At 40.7% G+C, this 21,054-nt stretch overlaps 1 protein-coding gene across 6 annotated transcripts in view; it reads right to left on the bottom strand.

Annotated features, from left to right (window-relative positions):
* PRPSAP2 (phosphoribosyl pyrophosphate synthetase associated protein 2) overlaps positions 1–21,054 on the bottom strand; it is a 598,092-nt gene that overhangs the window by 215,504 nt on the left and 361,534 nt on the right. For all 6 annotated transcript variants that reach the window (XM_085628991.1, XM_085628988.1, XM_085628989.1 and 3 more), the window contains exon 7: positions 20,648–20,703. In XM_085628991.1, coding sequence (XP_085485117.1) covers positions 20,648–20,703 — 56 coding nt within the window. The remainder of the gene's footprint in view (positions 1–20,647; positions 20,704–21,054) is intronic.

Here is a 21,054-nt window from a genome sequence, read left to right as displayed (position 1 = left end):
TAGAAGACCTAATTTGGTGCAATAATAAGTGAAAAAAACACAAAACGCTGTGCAAAATTTGCATGCGTTAATCAAAATACATACGTAATGTACGTCTAACGAAAATCTGTAGGATGGAAAACAGACGTTAATGGAGAAAAGGCAGATTATGCATTATTGTCATAGGATAAAAAAGTGATTACACTATGCACCAGTGTCGCAATGCTCAATATTCACATATTCTTATTGTGCCACTGTATAGTTCTCCAGACAGTACATCTTTCATGCTGGCGTCTAGCTATATCGTGAATAAAAGGTGATCGTGAATGCACAAAGTGCACATTTAATAATACACACAAGGTCAACAAACATGCGTCTGACAACATAAATTACACACAAGACAAACAAAAGTACGAAAATACATACATTTTAAAAGGCAAAACTGTGCCTCATGGTCGACTGAGGGGGGGGTTGGACACTCGTACACCTAGGATAGAGGTACAAGCGATAAAGTAAAAAGTTCTTGGAGCGCTGTCCTGTTAGGAGATCCAGCGCAAAATGAAGAGAGTTAAAATGAAGACCCATCTAAATTACGATGGGCCAAGGGCATCCCGCTGCTGCGTGGTTACTCACTTGTACTCGTCAAGCCACCCGCCGGAAACACCTACTAGTAAACTGCCTCGCCGACCGCATACTGAATGGATGCGAGCCGGGTGCCTTGATATCTACCTGGTGGGGGATGTGAAGAGGAAGAAAGGACTCGCCGGTTGCGGTCGCGCTCAATGACCGCCATCTTGGAACTGGCAAATATCGTAAATAAGTTAAGAGTAATTCAAAAAGTAATTAATTGTTAGCAGTAAAAAAGGATTAGCCATCCGCTGCGTTTTTCTAAGAAAAACGGATAAGGAAGAGCTCGCTGGTTGTAGTTCCCCTCGATCGCCGCCATCTTGGAGCAGGCACCAGTCGTTAAAGTTAATAAAGACTAAAAATTAAGAGAAATTAATTTTAGGCAATGACGAAAGAGGTTATACTCATCTGCTCCGTTCAGCGCACTAAAAAGACTGGTCTCTAATATCATGGCACTGTACCAGGGATTGGTTAGTGCTAATTATAAAAACAGCTACTCGTTTATCTGAGGAAATGAAAATTGGAATCCATGATCTTGAGATTCGTCTGAAAACCTATCAAACTACAGCGGAGTTAAAAAAACGATTGGAAGAACTTAACAAAAGCATGGCCGAATTTGAAATTGGTTTGAAAGATGCCAAGTACATTAAACTAAAAAAAGACCAAAAGAATTTCTCTCAAGAGAAAATGTACCCCTATACCAGGGACGACTATACTCCATCCAATCGCAACCCGGGTTACAACACGGACAGCGATGGCTCGGATACTGGCTCTGACTTTTCAGACCCTGGTGGTAATTACATCCCCACGAACCGAAACAGACGACCAAGAGGAGGACGCCCTAGGAACAGAGGTGGAGCAAAGTTTGGCTGGTCCCCGTTCCAGAACGCCCCCACACTATGGGCCTCCACCCCCACAATTCTTCTATGGGCCGCCACCTTTTCAACAACCATATCCTCCACAACCTTACCCGTATTGGGAACCCCAGAACCAAGAATCCAATCAGTCTTTTTTAGGGAGAGGCAAAAATCCCCCAAGAGGAAGAAACAGACGCGGCCAGCAAGTGCAATGGGCACAGCCATTGGAATCAGTGAGGAGTCACACACGGAGCATGGGCCCACCGAATCTGCCCTCAACGAGCAACAACCCAGCCTGATAGTCAACCTATCTAACCATTCTTTAACACCAATTCAAAAAAATGTGTTGGAGAAAGGTTTAGGGTTTGTACCCACAGCAACCTTGGATAAATTTAAACTGATCTGCGAATTGAAAGAATTCATACGCAGAATCAAGTTGGAAGTATTTTTCAAAGACAAAGAACCAGACCTTACATCTAAGACGGACACAGGACTGCACAAAAAATCAAATTTCACACCTCCTCCCAATACCCTTCCTATTGAATTACTAGCATTCGAAAAAGCAGTAATTAAGGAGATTAGGGAATTGGACCCTAAATCCATAAGAGTTTTCCATAACACGAGTAGAATTGAACAAGAGGCGATTCACCAACTCTCCAAAGACGAAACTATCACAATCAAACCAGCCGACAAGGGAGGAGCCATAGTCCTGCAAGATACATCGGATTACCAAACTGAATGTCTCAGATTGCTGGACGACAGAAGAAACTACCTAGCTATACCAACCAACCCAACTGAACGGCTAAGGATAGAGATTGCGAACTTGGTCGAAGAATCCCTTATCAATGACTGGATTAGTAGAAAAGAGGCGGATTTTCTTGAAAACAAGCGACCAGTCATCCCCTACTTTTACACTATCCCTAAGATACACAAGTCTATGGTGAAACCACCTGGCAGGCCCATAGTTTCAGGGATTGGTTCTATTTTGGAACCCCTGTCAAAATTCGCCGACGCTTTTCTGAGACCACTAGTCCAAGCGAACGACACGTATCTACAAGACACTAAAGCTGTTCTGTGTCTGATTCAAAATCTAGATTTCAATCCTACAACCAGCATCTTAATCAGCCTTGATGTGGAAAGCTTGTACACCAGTTTACCACACAAGGATACACTGGATATCCTTGAGGAAGTACTCTTCGAAAATGATTGGGCTTACCACACACCCAGACATGTGGTGTTGGAGTGCTGTCGACTAGCTCTAACAGAAAATTTCTTTCAATTTAATGATTCTTTGTTCAAACAGACCCACGGTACGAGCATGGGAAGCACCTTTGCGCCGAGCCTGGCGGGGCTCTACGTACACCATTTGGAACGACACAAGATCCTCCATAACAACAACCCACACATCAACAATATCAAGTTATGGAAGAGATACATCGACGATGTGCTCCTCATCTGGGAGGGTAACGAGACTGATTTTGAATGCTTTTTTCTCTGGCTCAACCAACAAGATCCATTTTTAAAGTTCACCTTCACCATGAGCAGATCAGAGTTGGTCTTTCTTGACCTTAACATATCGGCGCACGACGGCCGCCTGATCACGACCACACACTTTAAACCCACGGCAAGAAACTGCCTTTTGGTATATGAAAGTTTCCACCCGAGGAGTCTCAAAGATAATTTACCCTTCGGGCAATTCTTGCGTCTAAGACGCAACTGCACCACGAGAGAGGATTACAAAAGGCAAGCTCAAGATCTATCCAAAAAATTGATGCAACGACATTACCCACCACATCTTGTGTCCAAAGCACAAAAACGAGCATCCAACAACAACCGGGATGCGCTTCTGGAACCTAAACCTGAAAAAATATTGGATAAGAATGAGAAACGACAAATCTGCATCACGACTTTCAACACCGCATCAGATCAGGTGACCAAGATCATTAAAAAACATTGGCGAATCCTCAATAGTGGAGGTTTAAATCTGCAACTACCAATGTTTAGCCATAAGAAAGCAAAAAACATAAAGAATTACTTGGTACATACCAGACCTAATTCGACAAGGACGGTTGGTCCAGTACGCCTACTACACCCACTCCCAGAGGGACATTACCCCTGTGGCAATTGCAGCGTATGTCACCTAACCACAGCAACTAAGATTGTTACCTGCAACAATGGCATGACGTGGAATCTGCGATCTTTTACGAATTGCAACACTACCGGGGTAGTATACCTCATTACATGCGTGTGTAATCTCCACTACGTGGGAATGACCACAAGAAAAGTGAGCACGAGAATGGTCGAACACCGCAGCAACTTCAGATGCAAACATAATAACACCAAAATGACGACGCATTTCTTGGAAAAACAACATACACCAAATGACTTCAGCTGGGTCATTCTTGAACATGTCAACAACTATCCCAACAGTGAGAAGAATCTACACGAAAAAGAACAACGTTGGGTGTTTAAACTGCGTTCAGACGACCTCGGCCTTAATGATGATATACCATGGGGCCATTTCACAACAAACTGAGTTATCTGTCAGCAACCCGTTGTTATTTAACCACTCTGATTTTGGCACCCTGAATACATGAGCCTATCAAATTATATTGTGCAATTCAAGCACGCCATTGCGTTTCATTGTGTTTCATAAAACATGAGATATACAACTACTCTCCAGTATTTTGGGCACCTCACAAGATGTCTTTACAATCACTATTACAACTGAGGTAACTGTCTTTTCATTCACCCATGAGAAGTGTAATTGGGTCTGTTCAGAACCTAGTATGGAGGTACTAATGGGACAATTGTTTTTCCCAATCTGTGTGTAAGGAACTTATTGACTACCAAGAAAATCAGTTTGGCACTGCTTGATAACCTTCATCGGTTCCTTTCAATAAATTACACTCTTTTCCCTACCTAAGATGGCCGAACCAATTCAAATTACGAGTAATGACACCCTAAGGCTCTTCAGCCTAGTCCGTTTTTAGTGCGCTGAACGGAGCAGATGAGTATAACCTCTTTCGTCATTGCCTAAAATTAATTTCTCTTAATTTTTAGTCTTTATTAACTTTAACGACTGGTGCCTGCTCCAAGATGGCGGCGATCGAGGGGAACTACAACCAGCGAGCTCTTCCTTATCCGTTTTTCTTAGAAAAACGCAGCGGATGGCTAATCCTTTTTTACTGCTAACAATTAATTACTTTTTGAATTACTCTTAATTTATTTACGATATTTGCCAGTTCCAAGATGGCGGCCATTGAGCGCGACCGCAACCGGCGAGTCCTTTCTTCCTCTTCACATCCCCCACCAGGTAGATATCAAGGCACCCGGCTCGCATCCATTCAGTATGCGGTCGGCGAGGCAGTTTACTAGTAGGTGTTTCCGGCGGGTGGCTTGACGAGTACAAGTGAGTAACCACGCAGCAGCGGGATGCCCTTGGCCCATCGTAATTTAGATGGGTCTTCATTTTAACTCTCTTCATTTTGCGCTGGATCTCCTAACAGGACAGCGCTCCAAGAACTTTTTACTTTATCGCTTGTACCTCTATCCTAGGTGTACGAGTGTCCAACCCCCCCTCAGTCGACCATGAGGCACAGTTTTGCCTTTTAAAATGTATGTATTTTCGTACTTTTGTTTGTCTTGTGTGTAATTTATGTTGTCAGACGCATGTTTGTTGACCTTGTGTGTATTATTAAATGTGCACTTCGTGCATTCACGATCACCTTTTATTCACGATATAGCTAGACGCCAGCATGAAAGATGTACTGTCTGGAGAACTATACAGTGGCACAATAAGAATATGTGAATATTGAGCATTGCGACACTGGTGCATAGTGTAATCCCTTTTTTATCCTATGACAATAATGCATAATCTGCCTTTTCTCCATTAACGTCTGTTTTCCATCCTACAGATTTTCGTTAGACGTACATTACGTATGTATTTTGATTAACGCATGCAAATTTTGCACAGCGTTTTGTGTTTTTTTCACTTATTATTGCACCAAATTAGGTCTTCTAGGAGTGGTACTTACACTGGGCTGGTCCCAGTGTAGTCCTGATGAAGAGCTTGGGAAGCTTGAAACTAGTCGACCGTATGCTAGGTACACTTACCCATTATAGTAGTTTTCTCTAGCATATCACCCACTTTTTAATTAATTAGCTAGGAGCAACATTAAAATTTATATTGGCCCACTAGTTGATTATTTTAACTCACTTTAAACCACTCCACACCACAACACTTGCACAACACATAGTCTTGTTCAGTGCTCCTACGTAAATCCGCAAGTCGCAGCACGCCTCAGCCCGTAGAGGACTGAGAGGACCCCAATGATGAAGCATGTCACCGTGGGGAAACCCTGGTGAGTGAGGGGACTAAAGAAAGGAATTGCAAAAAGTGTAGTGACACTGAGTAGTGCAGGAAAAAAAACAGAGTGGCGTAGAGTGATGCAGAGAAGAGTTGTGCAGAGTATAGTTCAGTGGCGCAGAGTACAATGATGCAGATTAGTGTGCAGTGGCTTAGAGGGGTGCAGAGTAGAACAGAGTGGAGTAGAGGGGTGCAGAGTAAAGGGGCGTAGAGTGCAGTGGCATAGAGTGCAGTGGCGTAGAGTGACAGAGCCGAACAGAGTGGCGGAGTGTAGAACAGAGTGGTGTAGAGTAGAACAGCATAAAGGGGCATAGAATGCAGAGAACACAGTGGCACAGAGTGCAGTAGAGGGATGCAGAGTAGAGTGGCTAAGAGCGTAGTGTGGTGTGGTGCAGAGTAGAGTGCAGTGGAGTAATAATAATAATAATAATCCACATTTGTAAAGCGCGAACAATCACCCGTAAGGGTCTCTATGCGCTGGGGGCCGTTGGGAAGATTAAGCAAGCTATTGCCCAGAGTCACACGGTGCTGGGCTAATTTGCAGCCGGCGTCGGTGATCCAGTTGCCCTGGCCGCGGCGCCACACCTCTTCCCTGTAGTAGAGTAGTTCAGAGAAGAGTAGAGTGGCATAGAGTGCAGTGGTGTAGAGTGGTGCAGAGTAGTGTGAAGCGGCGCAGAACAGTGTGAAGCGGCGCAGAACAGTGTGAAGCGGCGCAGAACAGTGTGAAGCGGCGCAGAACAGTGTGAAGCGGCGCAGAACAGTGTGAAGCGGCGCAGAACAGTGTGAAGCGGCGCAGAGTAGAGCGGCGCAGAGTAGAGCGGCGCAGAGTAGAGCGGCGCAGAGTAGAGCGGCGCAGAGTAGAGCGGCGCAGAGTAGAGCGGCGCAGAGTAGAGTGGCGCAGAGTAGAGTGGCGCTCTAATGGACGCCGCTGCCATGACTGCAAAGCGTTTGCCTGTCCATCCAGTTTCCTTCCTTCCTTGTCAGGAGGAGCTGAACATGTAGCCGATGGATTCCTTGATCGTCCTTGTGCAGCTTGCATCACCACAGAGTCTGCCCGGGGATGACCAATAAGACATGACGGAGAGGTTTCAGGAGTCCGATACTTTTTCTCAATTCTGGGAACAGAGACTGCGACGGAAACCGGGTGCTTCATAATTTTCAAACCCTCCTCCCATATAGGTTTTACCATGGGCATTGTCCTTATCGATTTTCTAGAGGACTCTTTAAAATCATAAAGGAAACATTCAGTTTCCTTAACTGGAATAGGAAGATCAAACCTCTTAGAAGCTTTTTGCATGAGTTCATGGAATCCCATGATATCCTCTGGAGGAGATGTTGCTGGTGATGGTGATGGAGAAGATAGAATAATGTATTGATCCCATTCATCGCCCACAGGTTCGTCTCGTCTCCGTTCCCCTTCCTTGGGTTGATCTTCAACCTCACTGTCCGGTAAGTCATCTTTGATGGTAATGACTCTTGGAGATCGCACCTTCTGCACCGGAGGTTGCACAACTGGAACCTGCGAGATTGGTTGCTGCTTATTTGGAGCTTCCACGGAAGAGTTATTAGCTTCAGGGAAGCGACGATAGTAATCGTTAATCATGCTTCTAAGATCCGGAACCAGTGATAATGGCATGGATACAGACTCAAAAACCTAAGGAAATGATGGACGGAGTGTTGAACATTGCAAGCACTCACCCCCAATCAACTGATCTGGGTTTAATCCATCACCGTTCTTTAGCCCACTCTGCCACCCCAGTTCAGACATGGCCATATGCAAATCAGTCTGACCCTGTGCCTCATGGGAACAGTCCAGCCCGAACTGCCAAGCCATGTCTTCCCTGGACCGGAAACAAGCTTCCTAGGACCGGTTTCTGGCATTTCAGCCGTCTTCAGCCAGGCTTGCTTGAATCCAGTGACAAAGTGAGCAAGGGACTCACGTCTGAGCATACCCTGCCAACTTATGGCGAACAAAGCAAAAACCAAAGGAAATGATGGACGGAGTGTTGAACATTGCAAGCACAGGGAAGCGACGATAGTAATCGTTAATCATGCTTCTAAGATCCGGAACCAGTGATAATGGCATGGATACAGACTCCTCTCTGATCCTAGGGGCGTTATCCTCCTCCTCCTCATAGTCATAGGATTGTTGGAAAGACTCATATCTTTCTTAACCAGTTAGAGGTCGATCTTTAAAAGAGAACTCCTCCTGTACCTCTTGATATTCTTCCTCATCAGTATCCAGACTTAAAATTTTCAGTTGAGAAGGACAATATGCGACCCCATATGGACTTTCCTCTTCAGAATCCTGCATCTCCAGAAGATTTGACGGAGGCAGAGGAGACATTTTTGTCCAAGAAGTAAATTCTGAATTTCCAGATCTCACCGTCGACGAGCCCGTTGAACGGTGGTAACCTTTTAATACAAATCATTGTCATAGATCTCCTCGTTGGAGACTCTTCTTCGTCGACGGATCTGACGACGGAGCCCTCGTCTCGGAGGACTTTTTGACAGGAGTATGAGGCAAAGATGACTTTTTCCTTAGATTTGCTGTTTTTTTTTTTTTTTTTTTTTTTTTAAATCAAATTTTTTCTCAGCAGATCCACCCTTGCGTTTTGAAGCAGAGTGAGCCTTAGAATCATCTTCAGATTCAGATTCTGAAGTGGCCTATTTCTTTTGTAGCCACAATAAAAGGCGTGCCTCTCTATCCTTAAGAGTCTTTGCTGAAAATGTCCTGCAATGTTTACATTCTTAAGGGATATGTTTTGGATAGAGGCAGTACAAACAATCCTTGTGGGGGTCCTCAGAGAATAACCTAGCCTTACCACAAGATCTACATGGTCTGAAAAGTCTCTTTTTAGTGGTTTCAGACATCTTGAAGAAAAGTTGAAAAGACAATACCTCAAATCCAGAAGGAAAATGCTGTAAAGCACAGGTCAAAAGTTCAACCAGAGAAACAAACAGAGCAGAGCTCAGGGAGACTCCTTCTCACATGACGGCGGTTGGAAATCGGAGGTAGGATGGCTCTGCTGGGGAGTGTGATCTCAGGGCTGGTGTCTCATTGTCTGATATTTGGTCCACATAATGAATATACTGGGATACCAAAGTCTATAGTATCTATGGTACTTAGGCAGTTTTTTCTTGTACTGCTATCTATTTCCTTAACCGTGAGAATCCCACCATGACGACTGGGAAGATACAAGCATGTGAATCTATGAAAGAGTCAATACTGGAGAATCTCAGGTTGTCGAGTAGTGTGTTCCAGAGTTTAGGGCTGAGGAATGCAAAAGAGTGCCCTCCCATGCGAGTCAGTTTGATCTTTGGAACAGTGCACAAGAGGAGGTTGCTAAAGCGTAGATAGCGAGCCAGCTGATAAATTTTATCGGGCCAGTGATATGGTGGGGGGCTACCTTTGCCCTTGCTTTGAAGACATAGCATAGAGCCTTAAATTGGATACGTTCTCCACCGCAGCCAATAAAGGTTACGGAGGAGAGACGTTGCTGATGTGTGTCTTGGCAGTCTGCAAATCAGCCTAGCAGCTGCATTCTGCACCACCTGCATATGTCGCATGGAAGCTTAGTCGACCCCCAAATAGAGTACGTTGCCATATTCTAGATGGGACAAAATAAGTAGCCTGGATGACAGTTCTTTGGGCATGTATGAGAAGAATCCAAATAAATTTACATAGCCATTTTAGTATTGCGAAACATGTCACAGATAACTTTGCCACCTGACTGGCGTAAAATGGTGCCAAGTAGAGTGCAGTGGCATGAAAAGAGTGGTGTAGAATAAAGAGGAGTAGAGTGGCATAGAGTGGAGTGCAGTGGCGCAGAGTAGAGTGCAGTGCTGTAAGAAATAATGTTGCAGCGTTCTTTATTTGGAAGACATGCAGAATCACAGTCACACTTTAAAGCAGAAGGATAAGTGTATTCTGTGCCACAACAACGGGTGGGGGGTGGGAGTGAAATGAAGCGGCATGGAAGGGGATACAGGAGGCTAACTGAAAACACAAGGACTAATATGGAGTGCTTGAACAACCCAAAAAGTAGCTCCAAAACCAGGAGCAGTGGAAGGACAGAAGTACCTGGTCCATGCTCCAGGAGAGGGCAAACACAAGAAAAGCACATGACAAATGAGAGCACACAGATGAGAGAGACACTGAAGCTAACAAATTGCAAGCTATGGACAGGTTCTAACAGCCACTCATGCTCTGTGGTCCGCATTGTTCCAGAGTTCCGCGAATGGCACATTCTCAGTACATTTTGCTGCATAATTACACATGGTAAAATAGCATAATTTAAAGAATGTTGCCATAAAACAGTAATACAAAATTACACCGGCGTAATGTAAATTTTGCTCTGGAACAATGAAATCCAGTATAGGTCCCACACTTTATTAGTGAAGTCATCTGCCTTATTGAAGTATAATGTTTCAGAAAACAGCTCTGGGGAACTAAAAACTCTGAAGATGAAGTATGGATCAGTTTTTTGAAAATTGAAAAGGTCAAAGAAAAAATTCTCAGCTGCTTGCTACTACCAAAATGAGAATGTTCCTTCTAATTATACATAGAGAGAAGTGGCAAATAATGTGAGAGTATACAAGGATGACTTTAAAGTGACAAATATGGGATAAAGGATTTCAAAAGAATAAACGTTCACTTCTATCTACTGTTTTGATATGATTTCCAGGACAACTGAAGTGCTTCAAATAAATCAAAAAAAAGATATCAGTACTTCGTACCACACCGAACTGAACTCATTGAATTTCTGTAGTCTTCTAAAAACCATAAATGGCTGAAACATTCAGTTTCGAAAACTTAATCAGGTTAGAGGCTACACCCACAAAAATGGCAGACTTGGCATGCCAATTTGGACCTGCCACCATAAGACAGATTTTTTAAGAATCCACAAAAGCTATGGCAGCTGCAATTTGGCTCTGAAAAGTTCCATGACACCCCTGGACTGGAGCCATGCTATTCTGAGTCATTCCAATGTAAGTGTGTACACTCTGAAACAAGCATTGATACATTATAGAGAGCCTAAACATCTATATTGTGATGGTATGAAATTAGACACTGTTTTTTTAATAATATAGTTCTCCTTTGACACGAGCAAATAAACTGAATTAGTGATGGAGCCTTCTCTGCAGTTAACCTCTGATCTTGAAGTGTTTTGTACGTTTTCTCACTATTAAATACCTTTCATATGCATGTGAATACAAAACCAAGACCTTTCTCTGGAAAGGACATCTGGTGTTTAGAAGTAAAACAAATTCCCTTAGATTGGAAGAAAATTGATGTTTAGGAATACATATGCAAACATATGAATAACTCATAATACCTTTCAGTCAGCTTTGACGATGTAGAGCTCAAGAGACATCATATTTTTGAGACAATGAGTTCTATATCCTTTTTTAAAAGAATACACATTGCTAAAAAGCCCTCACCAACCTAATAATCCTTTAGAGGAAATAGAACTTATTGCTATTTTGGATGAAAATAAGACAGATTACGATTATCAGGAGTTATCTCCATGCTTACTGTAGAAGTGCACATTTTTATACATTTTCATAAACCTTAATCATCCTCAAAGTAAATACGGTTTCTAAATTTTTTGTCTCAGAATCGACCGGAAATGTAATACTTTAATGACCCTTCTAGGCATAGGCTAGGTTAATATTTCAGGACATCAAGAATCCCACAGAAATTGAACCATTAGGGAGTGTAGCACTTTCAGAATGACTAGTTGCATGAAATCCCCTGGGAACACTTAGCTCATCTAGTTTATTAGGGGTCTCTCCAAAGGATTTGTAGTTGAAGGGTGTGGTCTTCGATCATAACTAACAACCAAATCAATTTCTACTCCGGAGGTGCACTTGATATGATAGATGAGATGGGGTGAAGATTTCCTAATGCCAGACGCTATGGACATATTGTTTGGGGTCTTCGAGTTCACTTTCTCTATTGGACAATTAAGCTCAACCCTTGCAGTACAGGCCATTTTGGCTGCCATCATAGTGTCACAGTGTGGCTGTGGGAAAGATGATTGTCTGTTAAAAGGCAAGATGTGAACCCTTATGTATAGGTATATGTGCTTCATTAATGCAAACCCTTTATTGGTAGAGTGAGCACTGTAAGGAAATATAGTGAGCTATAAAATAAGCTTGCAATACTGGCAGAGGTTCCAATATGGAAACATGTACAAATGTTTCCAAAATGTAACAATTTGTGGCTCTTTGTAAAGCTCCCACTATTTTCCTTAATGATATGCAAATACATGCAGAAAAACAGAAGCAAGACTGGTTACTGCTTTCAAAATAAAATGTACCCAAAAACGTTTGCCACTTGGAAATAAACGAAGTTTAGAGACAGTTTTATTAAACTGTCGTGCATTTCGTTTGTTCTCAGAATAAAGAGCACCCAAAACATATAAACTTGAAAAATAAATAAATGTGGATTATGGACTGCCAGAAGTTCTTGTATTGTGTAGCTTTGCTAAAGGAATGTACAATTTTTATGAACAACTTTAAACACCATTTAAGTAGTAAGCCAGTATTTAATAAAACTTATTTGATGTAGGCAAATATAGATTTTAAAACTAGGACTACTGGAAAATCAGTTTAAAAGGGCAATATATATATATTTTTAAATAGGCTCCTCTCACTTAAAAGTCACAAAACTGCACCCACTAATCTATGACCTTGCACAGAAGTCAAAAGTTTACAGAACGGAGCCTGGAAGCATATGACGGTTGCAAGTTTCCAGGTGTACTCCTAGGAAACCTTTGTGAAATTAATTTTTCATGAGGATATGTAAAAGCTTATACTTGATCAAGAGAAAACCTGCTGAGCAAAGGCAGTCACTTATTAAACGTTTTATTTCTTTTTTGTCCAGGGGTAAAATATTTTCCTCCATAAATAAACTGGTTTTGACAAAGCTCTCTTTTTTTATGGGTGGGGCTTCCATTCCACGCTGGAAAAAGTTTTACCCCAACTCTTGTCAGGAGTACATTTCTGGCGTTTTCCACAGTGAGGATTTGGCGAATGAACATGGGAGAGATCGGCACAGACTAGAAAGGCATTCAAGCACAGGAACTACCACTTCCTGCCTATTTTCAGCCCGTTAGAGTAGATTTGATAGCACAAAAATCTTCATTTGAGTCTATCATTTTATGAGTGCTAAACCCACTTTTGTGAATGTAAGCACAACTTGCATCCTTCTATAGCTTTAGGAATCAGACCCGTCACATGTTGATTCTGACAAGACTTTGGACATTTACACATTATAACTAGAAAAACTCTTCAGTATCTGAACTACCACCTGTAATATTCTCACACTTTAGGCAAACATGATAACTGAGTAACAGTGAAATGCAGTGATTTGCTAAAAAATTACAAAAAGGGATCTAGTAGAGGTCAGTCTAAGCAGATTCAGTGAGCCTCTATTGGCATCTCAGGCATTGTACCACACGTGGAAAACGGGTTTTCTAAAACACAGACCACCTTTTTAGCACCAAACCACTCACAACTTTTCTGAGATTCAACTTAGCACCTCCAAGACTTATTTAAAAGTTCATTACGTCTATTTCTTTTCATCTTAAAATCGTCCAACATAGTTTAACTGGAAAATGCAAATTGTGAAGCTGCCCATGCCAGCATGCCATGTTTCGGGATAATCACTTTACATTCATCAGGTTTTCATTTAAGCATGCCAACCAACCAACCAACAATATATCTTTATTCGGATATTAAAACATCCAAGAAAAGAACAATACATTTACACATATCACAATACAATAATATGGGCAACTTATCATAAAAAACCCTTGACAATAAGACAATTCTGGTGGGCCTGTCTAGGGCCTTAATAACAGGTATGCACAGGGGCTTCTTAAAAGGCAGTCAATTTATAGCTTTTTTAAAGTGCAGGGTGCTGAGAACTATAAAGTGCGAAATACCATCACACTAAAATAAATAAAATGCAAGATCAAAGCCTACATAAAACAGTATATTATAAAAAGGACTATAACATATTAAAAAAGCCATATAACATCCCAATTGCTCTTTACACCTCATATCTAGAATTCCTCAGTTTTGCAGCTAATCTTAAAAAATTCACAGTACAAAACAAGGTAAGAGGTTCAGCAGAGAGTTTCAGATATAAAAGTGCTACCCTAACTTGGGTAAATTTATTCACTTTTAGGATGGTTTTTAAAAAGACAGCCCGCGGGTATTCATAAAATGAGCAAAAGAATACAAAATGGAGGGTATCCTGTGGAGATCCCAGATCGCAGCCACAGGGACCCTTTGATCCAATATCTTTTGTGAACCCTGCGGGAACAGCTAAAATATGGTGTAAAAGGTCCAGTCTGAATCTGGACATTAAAAATCTATCATTTTTGTTATAAATCTGCGCCAGGTAAGGTTCTAAACCTACAACAGATTTCGTTAGTATGTGTGCACGCACTGATCCTTTCAATATTTCACTATCTTCCCGGGCGCAGGCTAGTCGCCTGAGATATTCTGTTTTTATAGCTACTTTTAATTGGGGCGTCAGAGACGTGGGCTCCTCAAAATAACTAGCAAAGCCCAGCCACTTCAACTTGTCCTTCACATATTTAAGCCATGGTATCTTGTGACCTTTGTCCCTATTAATACAGTCTGTGATTATTTCTCTACTGAGACTAGCATCGGGATTGGTCCAGATTTTAATCCAACACATTAATGGTTTGAAACTAATTCTATCAGAGATGTAAGGGAGCCCTAGCTCCTCATGGACAATGTAAGCCGGGATGCTTTGGGGCACTTGCAAAATCCTCCTGAGAAACTTATTCTCCTCCAACTGTATATTGGAAGTGTTTCTAAGACCCCAAACCTCGCTCCCATACATAATTTTAGAGCAACAGATTGAGTTATATAATTTCAGTATTTCATTCAATGACCAACGGCCTAATCTCGTGGCTCGATTCATAATTGAGCCCATTATACTCAAATGCTGTTGACATTTTTCTGAGATTAGTGTGTTAAAATTGAGGTGTTTGTCGAAGATTATCCCTAAATAATTAAAAACCTCGACCTTCTCTAGTTTGTGACCCCCAATTTTAAAAGTAAAGTTCCTCGTTGGTTTTTTCCCTGCTTCCATAATGTAGGATTTTGTTAAATTGGGGGATAAGTCTAGTTGTGCCATGAACCCACAAAAACCATCAATGAGAGACTGCAGTCCCCTCCCTGTTCGTGAGAGGAGTACTGCGTCATCCGCATATAAAAGGACAGGGATGCTTCTGGTGGCCACTCTAGGACAATCTACCCCCAATTCTCTCAATGCTTTGTCCAGACCATTTATGTATAACGTGAATAAAAAAGCCGCCAAAATACAACCTTGTCTCACACCCCCAGTGCATGCGAAATGGTCCGTGAGGTTCCCCTCATTACTGTATCTAACCTGGGCTGTTGTGTTCATGTGAAGTGTTTTTAAGATGAATATCAAACTTGGATCCACCCCAAGCAGCTCTAAAATCTCCCATAGTTTTTCTCGGTTAACCCGGTCAAAGGCTGCTGTCAGGTCCATAAAGGCTAGAAAGACTGTCCCTTCACCAGCCACGGTATACTTTGCCACCAAATTATATAAATTGAGGCATTGATCTGATGTGGAACGGCCCGTTCTGAAACCATACTGGGTGTCTGTGATAATTTCGTTTTCCTCCGCCCAATCCATTAAACGGTTTAGAATTACCTTCCCTAAAACCTTTGCTGACACGTCACTTAATGAAATCTGACGATAACATTGAGGATCACTTTTATTGCCCTTTTTAAATAGGGGGACAATACTAGCCGTTGACCAAGACCTTAAGCATGCAAATAAAGGGTACATTTACAGTAACATTTTATGAACCCGAATGAATGCTTAAAAGTAAGTAATTCACAAAATGCTTCCTCAGAAAACAGAGTAAGAGAGAGAAATAGTGTGGTACAATCTGAGCCCTGTTATATCCGGAACTCAGCTATTAAGGGAACTCTGGCATACTGAAAGTCTTGGCATATACAGAGCCCTACCATGACCAAAAACCTGGTCTAAACAGCCATTTCATAAACAGTGACCTTGCATAGACAAAGAATGTGACTATTCTAATATTTACCATAAAAAGAACCCTGGTTTATTCGGAGTCTGTTAATAATCAGGAATGTGGCATAATCAAAGTCTTTATATATTCCAAAGAGAGACATAAAACGGGTCTGGGCAGTATCAGAGAGGTCATTTTCAAAGATGTGACACAATGAGAAAATGGCCATAATTTGACATGTCATAGCATAGCTACAACTGGGACAAGTGGCCTTTTTCCAGGACAACTAGATTTCTGAAGCATCTTGTCTCTTGGATACATAAAATATACCATTTTATGGAATTTCACACCCCTCCCCAGACCGGAAAACACGACTGGAAAAGAATCCTGGCAAATGATTGAGTCTATTTGAAGGGAACCAACAAAAACAACTCTTGCAGCAGCTTACCACAGGAGGTCAGAATTCAAAAGTACTCTCCGGTCTCATCCAAGTTTAAGGCGACCACTGGCAGGATGCAGACAAACAAATAGGTAGAGAGGCAGAATATCTTTTACTACCACATACTGTATACTCATGACAAAAAGGAAAAAGTGAACACTATATTTATCACCTTGAGAAAGGTGAGTAGAGATCGTTTTCAGGGAAGTAATTGCAATTGAAAATTAAAGGGACCCTATAGCATTAATAATTTAACATATCAGCAAAGCAATAGAAATCCTTACATCTCTACTACAGATAGATATAGGTCTTGTGTTTTTAAGAGAATGTGAACAAAAGGAAACTGTTGGAAATATAGTGCAATTTTAATTTCACATACATGGTATAGAATTTGTTTAATCATATAATAAAACACATTATGGTACGATTTAGATTTTCCTTTGATGGATGAGCTAATGTACAAATGTATTTTAATATTCTTTTCAAACAATGTATTGAATGAATTGTATGAGCCTTCACATGGTAATCTATTATGATGCATTAAAGTTTGTAATGTCTGGGAATTTTTAGAGGAAAGTGTATTGATGTTCATAAAAGAATGTGAAATAATATTTATATATTTTTTTTTTAATTTCAGCCCTGAAGAAGCGGCATGCAACGCTGTGATACACATGTTGGCTGAAAACGGTGTTGATTGAATCTAAGAAAAAACCTTTTTGTTGATTACATTTCAGTAATTGGAAGGTTTTTGGTGGAAATTTTGCAAATGTGGATCTCAACGTTCCGTACCATAGTCCTTTCACATTAGGATATGAAACAGGAATGTGAAATTAAGATCTTTTGATGGTAATACCTTGTGATATTAGAATCTTTTGATTCAAACCTTTTGAGAATACATTTCAATGGAATACAACTTATGGACATTGTACAGTTATTTGCAATATTGAGGTTTTGTTTGAAATATCTTTCTAGGAGTCTAATTATATTTAATGTTACGTATTGACCTGTTTGGGCACCGGTTCAGTAGGTAGAAGATTAGAGCAGGGCCATCATTATCTTTGCCTAATACTCTGATGAAAAAAAGTGAAGTAAGGCCCATGTACAGTGTTTACGAATGTTGTCATGTATTTTAGAATGCAACTGGCTGTTGTGTATTTATACTTCGCTTTTATAAAAATGTAGCACCTACAAATACCTTATTCTTTCCTTGAATTAGATATTCTATTTCGTGTCTACTATATGCATACAGTTTAAATATGAATCAGGTCTTAATTTATGCCAACATGAGAGCACTAATATGTGTATGTGTGTTTGTGTTGGTCAGGGCTTAGAAAACTAAAAATTTTGAATGGCAATGTTAACAGGGTTTGCGAGATTGCGAAATTCTTTTCTGACATTTACAGAGCTGTAAATGGACATTCGTTGAGCTAACATAATAGAGAAGTGAGATTTTCCGTTTTCTGAGAAGCTGCAGACCTATATGCAATGATGAGAGCTGCAAGGCCATCTGGCCATAAACAAAGCACGTTTGGAAGGAAATAAAATGGCAACATTCATCTGCCTGCCATGTGCTTCTGTTACAGAAACACTGCTAGTGTTCCTGAGCGATGAAATGAGAAGCTGCACAGGAGTTACACCTCTGCTTTCCAATATCAACGGAGGAGAAAAAAAAAAAAGAGTATTGAGGATTTGGGTGGGACAAACACGAGGAATGATTGTTAGAGGGGCATGCCGAAATACTGACTGCAAACAGACCGCTTTCTAAGGTATATGGAGATACGTACATGGTTTGGCATATAAACACTTGGGGAATGCTAATAATAATCCAGACAATACAATAATCAATGGGCTAATAACATATGTAGATACTAGCTAGGGATTAGACTAATCTAATGAAAAGATCAAAAATGTTTGTTGTAAAACATTTGATGTATTCTTGATATTCAACTTTCTCAATTAATGACTTCTGAGATTGCCGCAATATCCTCTGATGAATAGATTTGATACTATAGTCGGACTTTCACCCCTGTAAGAATTCCAATTAATATTGTAAAAGATTACCATTCTGTATTTGCAATTGGTACTTCTTTTGCAACTAAGGCTTCATTTCTAAAGAGCAACACATCCTGCCCACTAACTAAAAAGGCACAAAATGCTTCTACATATGTGCTTGGCCAGATCACACCTGGGCCGCTGTTTGCCTAGGGACCAGAATCACAAATAATTCCGAGTTTTCAGCACCTAGTAGCTTTTGGGTGAGTAATTGACTTTCCAGTGCTGAAATTGCCCACCCCAATCAATTTCATGAGATGAAATGTGGCAAAATTAACTGAACTTTGCTATAATGTGATATGGGAATGTCTGAAATGTGTTAACCAAGGTGAATGCATTTATTTTACTCTTGTTTGGGACTTGTAGTTTTGTGGGTTCACAATCCTTGAACTGGGCATTCATACCTAATATGATATTTCTAAGCTACTGCAGGATATTCTTTACTCCCTTTAAGGCTCCTAACCTGACATATGAAAACCTTAGCACTCTGTTGCTTGAACTGTAACTCTATTTTGAGAGTTGGCCACCTAAAAATGCTCTCTAATGGTGCAACTTCATTCTTATTACCAGCACTGTCCACCGAGTCTCTTCATCTGAGACTATTGCAAGGACATTTCCAGCTAGCTTGAGGGCTGAAGGATGTCTAACTTGGTTATCTATTTCACATACCATTAGAGGTTATATAAAAATAAATCACATGCTGTCAAATCATTAGGGAACAGAAAAAGAGAGAACACATTTATGTGCCTTGTGGACCTTCAATTCCTTTTCAGACCATTAATAAACTTTAAAATTACCTTTTCAGAATGTTGCCTTCTAAGGTGAACTTCAAGGTTGACCGGGAAAAAAACTCCCACATAAATGATGATTACTAGATAAAAATAATTTTTTCTTCCTCTAAATGCTGATAAAATAACTATAATTTGTTGCAATGGCTGCAATGGGACAGTTGTTTTGTTCAGCGGCAACATAATATTATAAGTGTGAAGTCCAGCTGCTGTAAATATGGCAGCTGTAAATATTGCACATCTATGTCCTAGTTAATGTACATACTTAAAGTATGGTAATCTCTAAAAATCAACCACTTCCCTTTTTGGAAGTTGTTCTTCTGCAATTCTTCAGGAAGGCTTTACCATTGTTCAATAAAAAAGCAGTGTGTTTATGCTTTTATATTTAGAAACAAACAAGGAACATTCTAAAACTCAAAAAGAGCAAGAATACAATTTTGAGAATAACAAATTAAATACAATCACAAGGTTGGCAAACCTACATGATCCTGTACTCAGTCATATATTATTTCAGGGGCATGCTCTAACTGCCAAAGATGGCCATCACAAGTTCAACCGGCTCCGATGGCCACCCTATTAATATCCTCGAAGACTGCTTGGAGTGAAGATATGCCTGCCACCTTGATTGATCGTTTGCTTTCAAGGGCTAGCGAGTCAGTACACCTCATGAGCAAATTGACTGCATAACTTCTTCTCTGAATGGACAACTGATGCAAAAGTGGCTAAAGGTAAACCATCCCTATCCGGCAAACAAGGCACCCTATAAAGTTTGCACATGTGGGAGGCCCCACCCACCACCACAACTTAAAGACAGTGGACAGATGGCCAGAAGTGCAGGGGAAACCAGAATAGTTACATCAGACACTGCAGCCATCCTTGATTCTATAGCCAAGTCATTGGGACACGCTAGAGGCCAGGATTGGGCTACAAGGGCAGACGTTGTGCTGCTGCACCTAGGCCTTAGTAATGTATTGTTGCAAAGCATGGAAGGACAAATCTGTACATATATTAGAGGTAATCAATCTTTTTCCTTTCACTCTCTCTTGAACAGTATCAACAAGGAGAAAGTTCTTTAAAAAATGTCCGATTACAGGAGTTGGAGCTAACATTTATATACCGGTACCCTCCAAGAGTGAAGTACAATCTCCAGGGCGAACATGCTATTGCAGTTTAGCACTGAACCGGAACATACATGTTGTAACATTTAATCAGACAACCTCGTTCATTTACACATTACTCCCACAGGTTCCACTCAAGAACTGAAACGATTCCTTCTACCAGTGCATTCGTTACAGCCCTCTCCGAATTAGAAGATAAAAATGCTTGAAGAGAGAAATACTGGCTTTAAAAACCTTACTTTAAAGCTTTAAAAAACAAATACAAGTCTATTACTAAGTTTGAATACAAGAACACTACAATTAAATCCAGCCCCACAATGAAAACGTTTCTTCCCACAAGAAAAAAACATTCTGACTGACCTTTTTGCAGATGAAGGTGATTTGGCAACAATTACAGCATTTCTGTAATCTGGAATCTAGAGAAATAAAAAGTTAAAATCTGAGTACACAAGGAATTTGCGCTTCTAGTAAAATAGTTCAAGATGCTCTTTCAAGGATATTTTCAGATTAAGAAGACATAACAGACAAGACATGGACCTCATTTACCGAAGGCTTTTTTCAAATCATCAGCTACTTGACCTTCTGTGTGGACATTAGAAACAAAGTAGCTTATTGATGCATTGTTCATACTGCTTTTACCCTTCAGTGCAAAACAGCAGTGCAATAAAACACTACATCACAGTCCCAACAGAAGAAACAATGATCATTAATACTTGCAAATAAAGTCATGTTTTCCTATCTATTTAAACATTGTGCAAACATTTCCT

This window comes from Triturus cristatus, chromosome 10, assembly GCF_964204655.1.
Source record: "Triturus cristatus chromosome 10, aTriCri1.1, whole genome shotgun sequence".
NCBI lineage: Eukaryota > Metazoa > Chordata > Amphibia > Caudata > Salamandridae > Triturus > Triturus cristatus.
The sequence above is the reverse complement of the archived record's forward strand: the minus strand, read 5'-3'. Positions and strand labels throughout refer to the sequence as shown.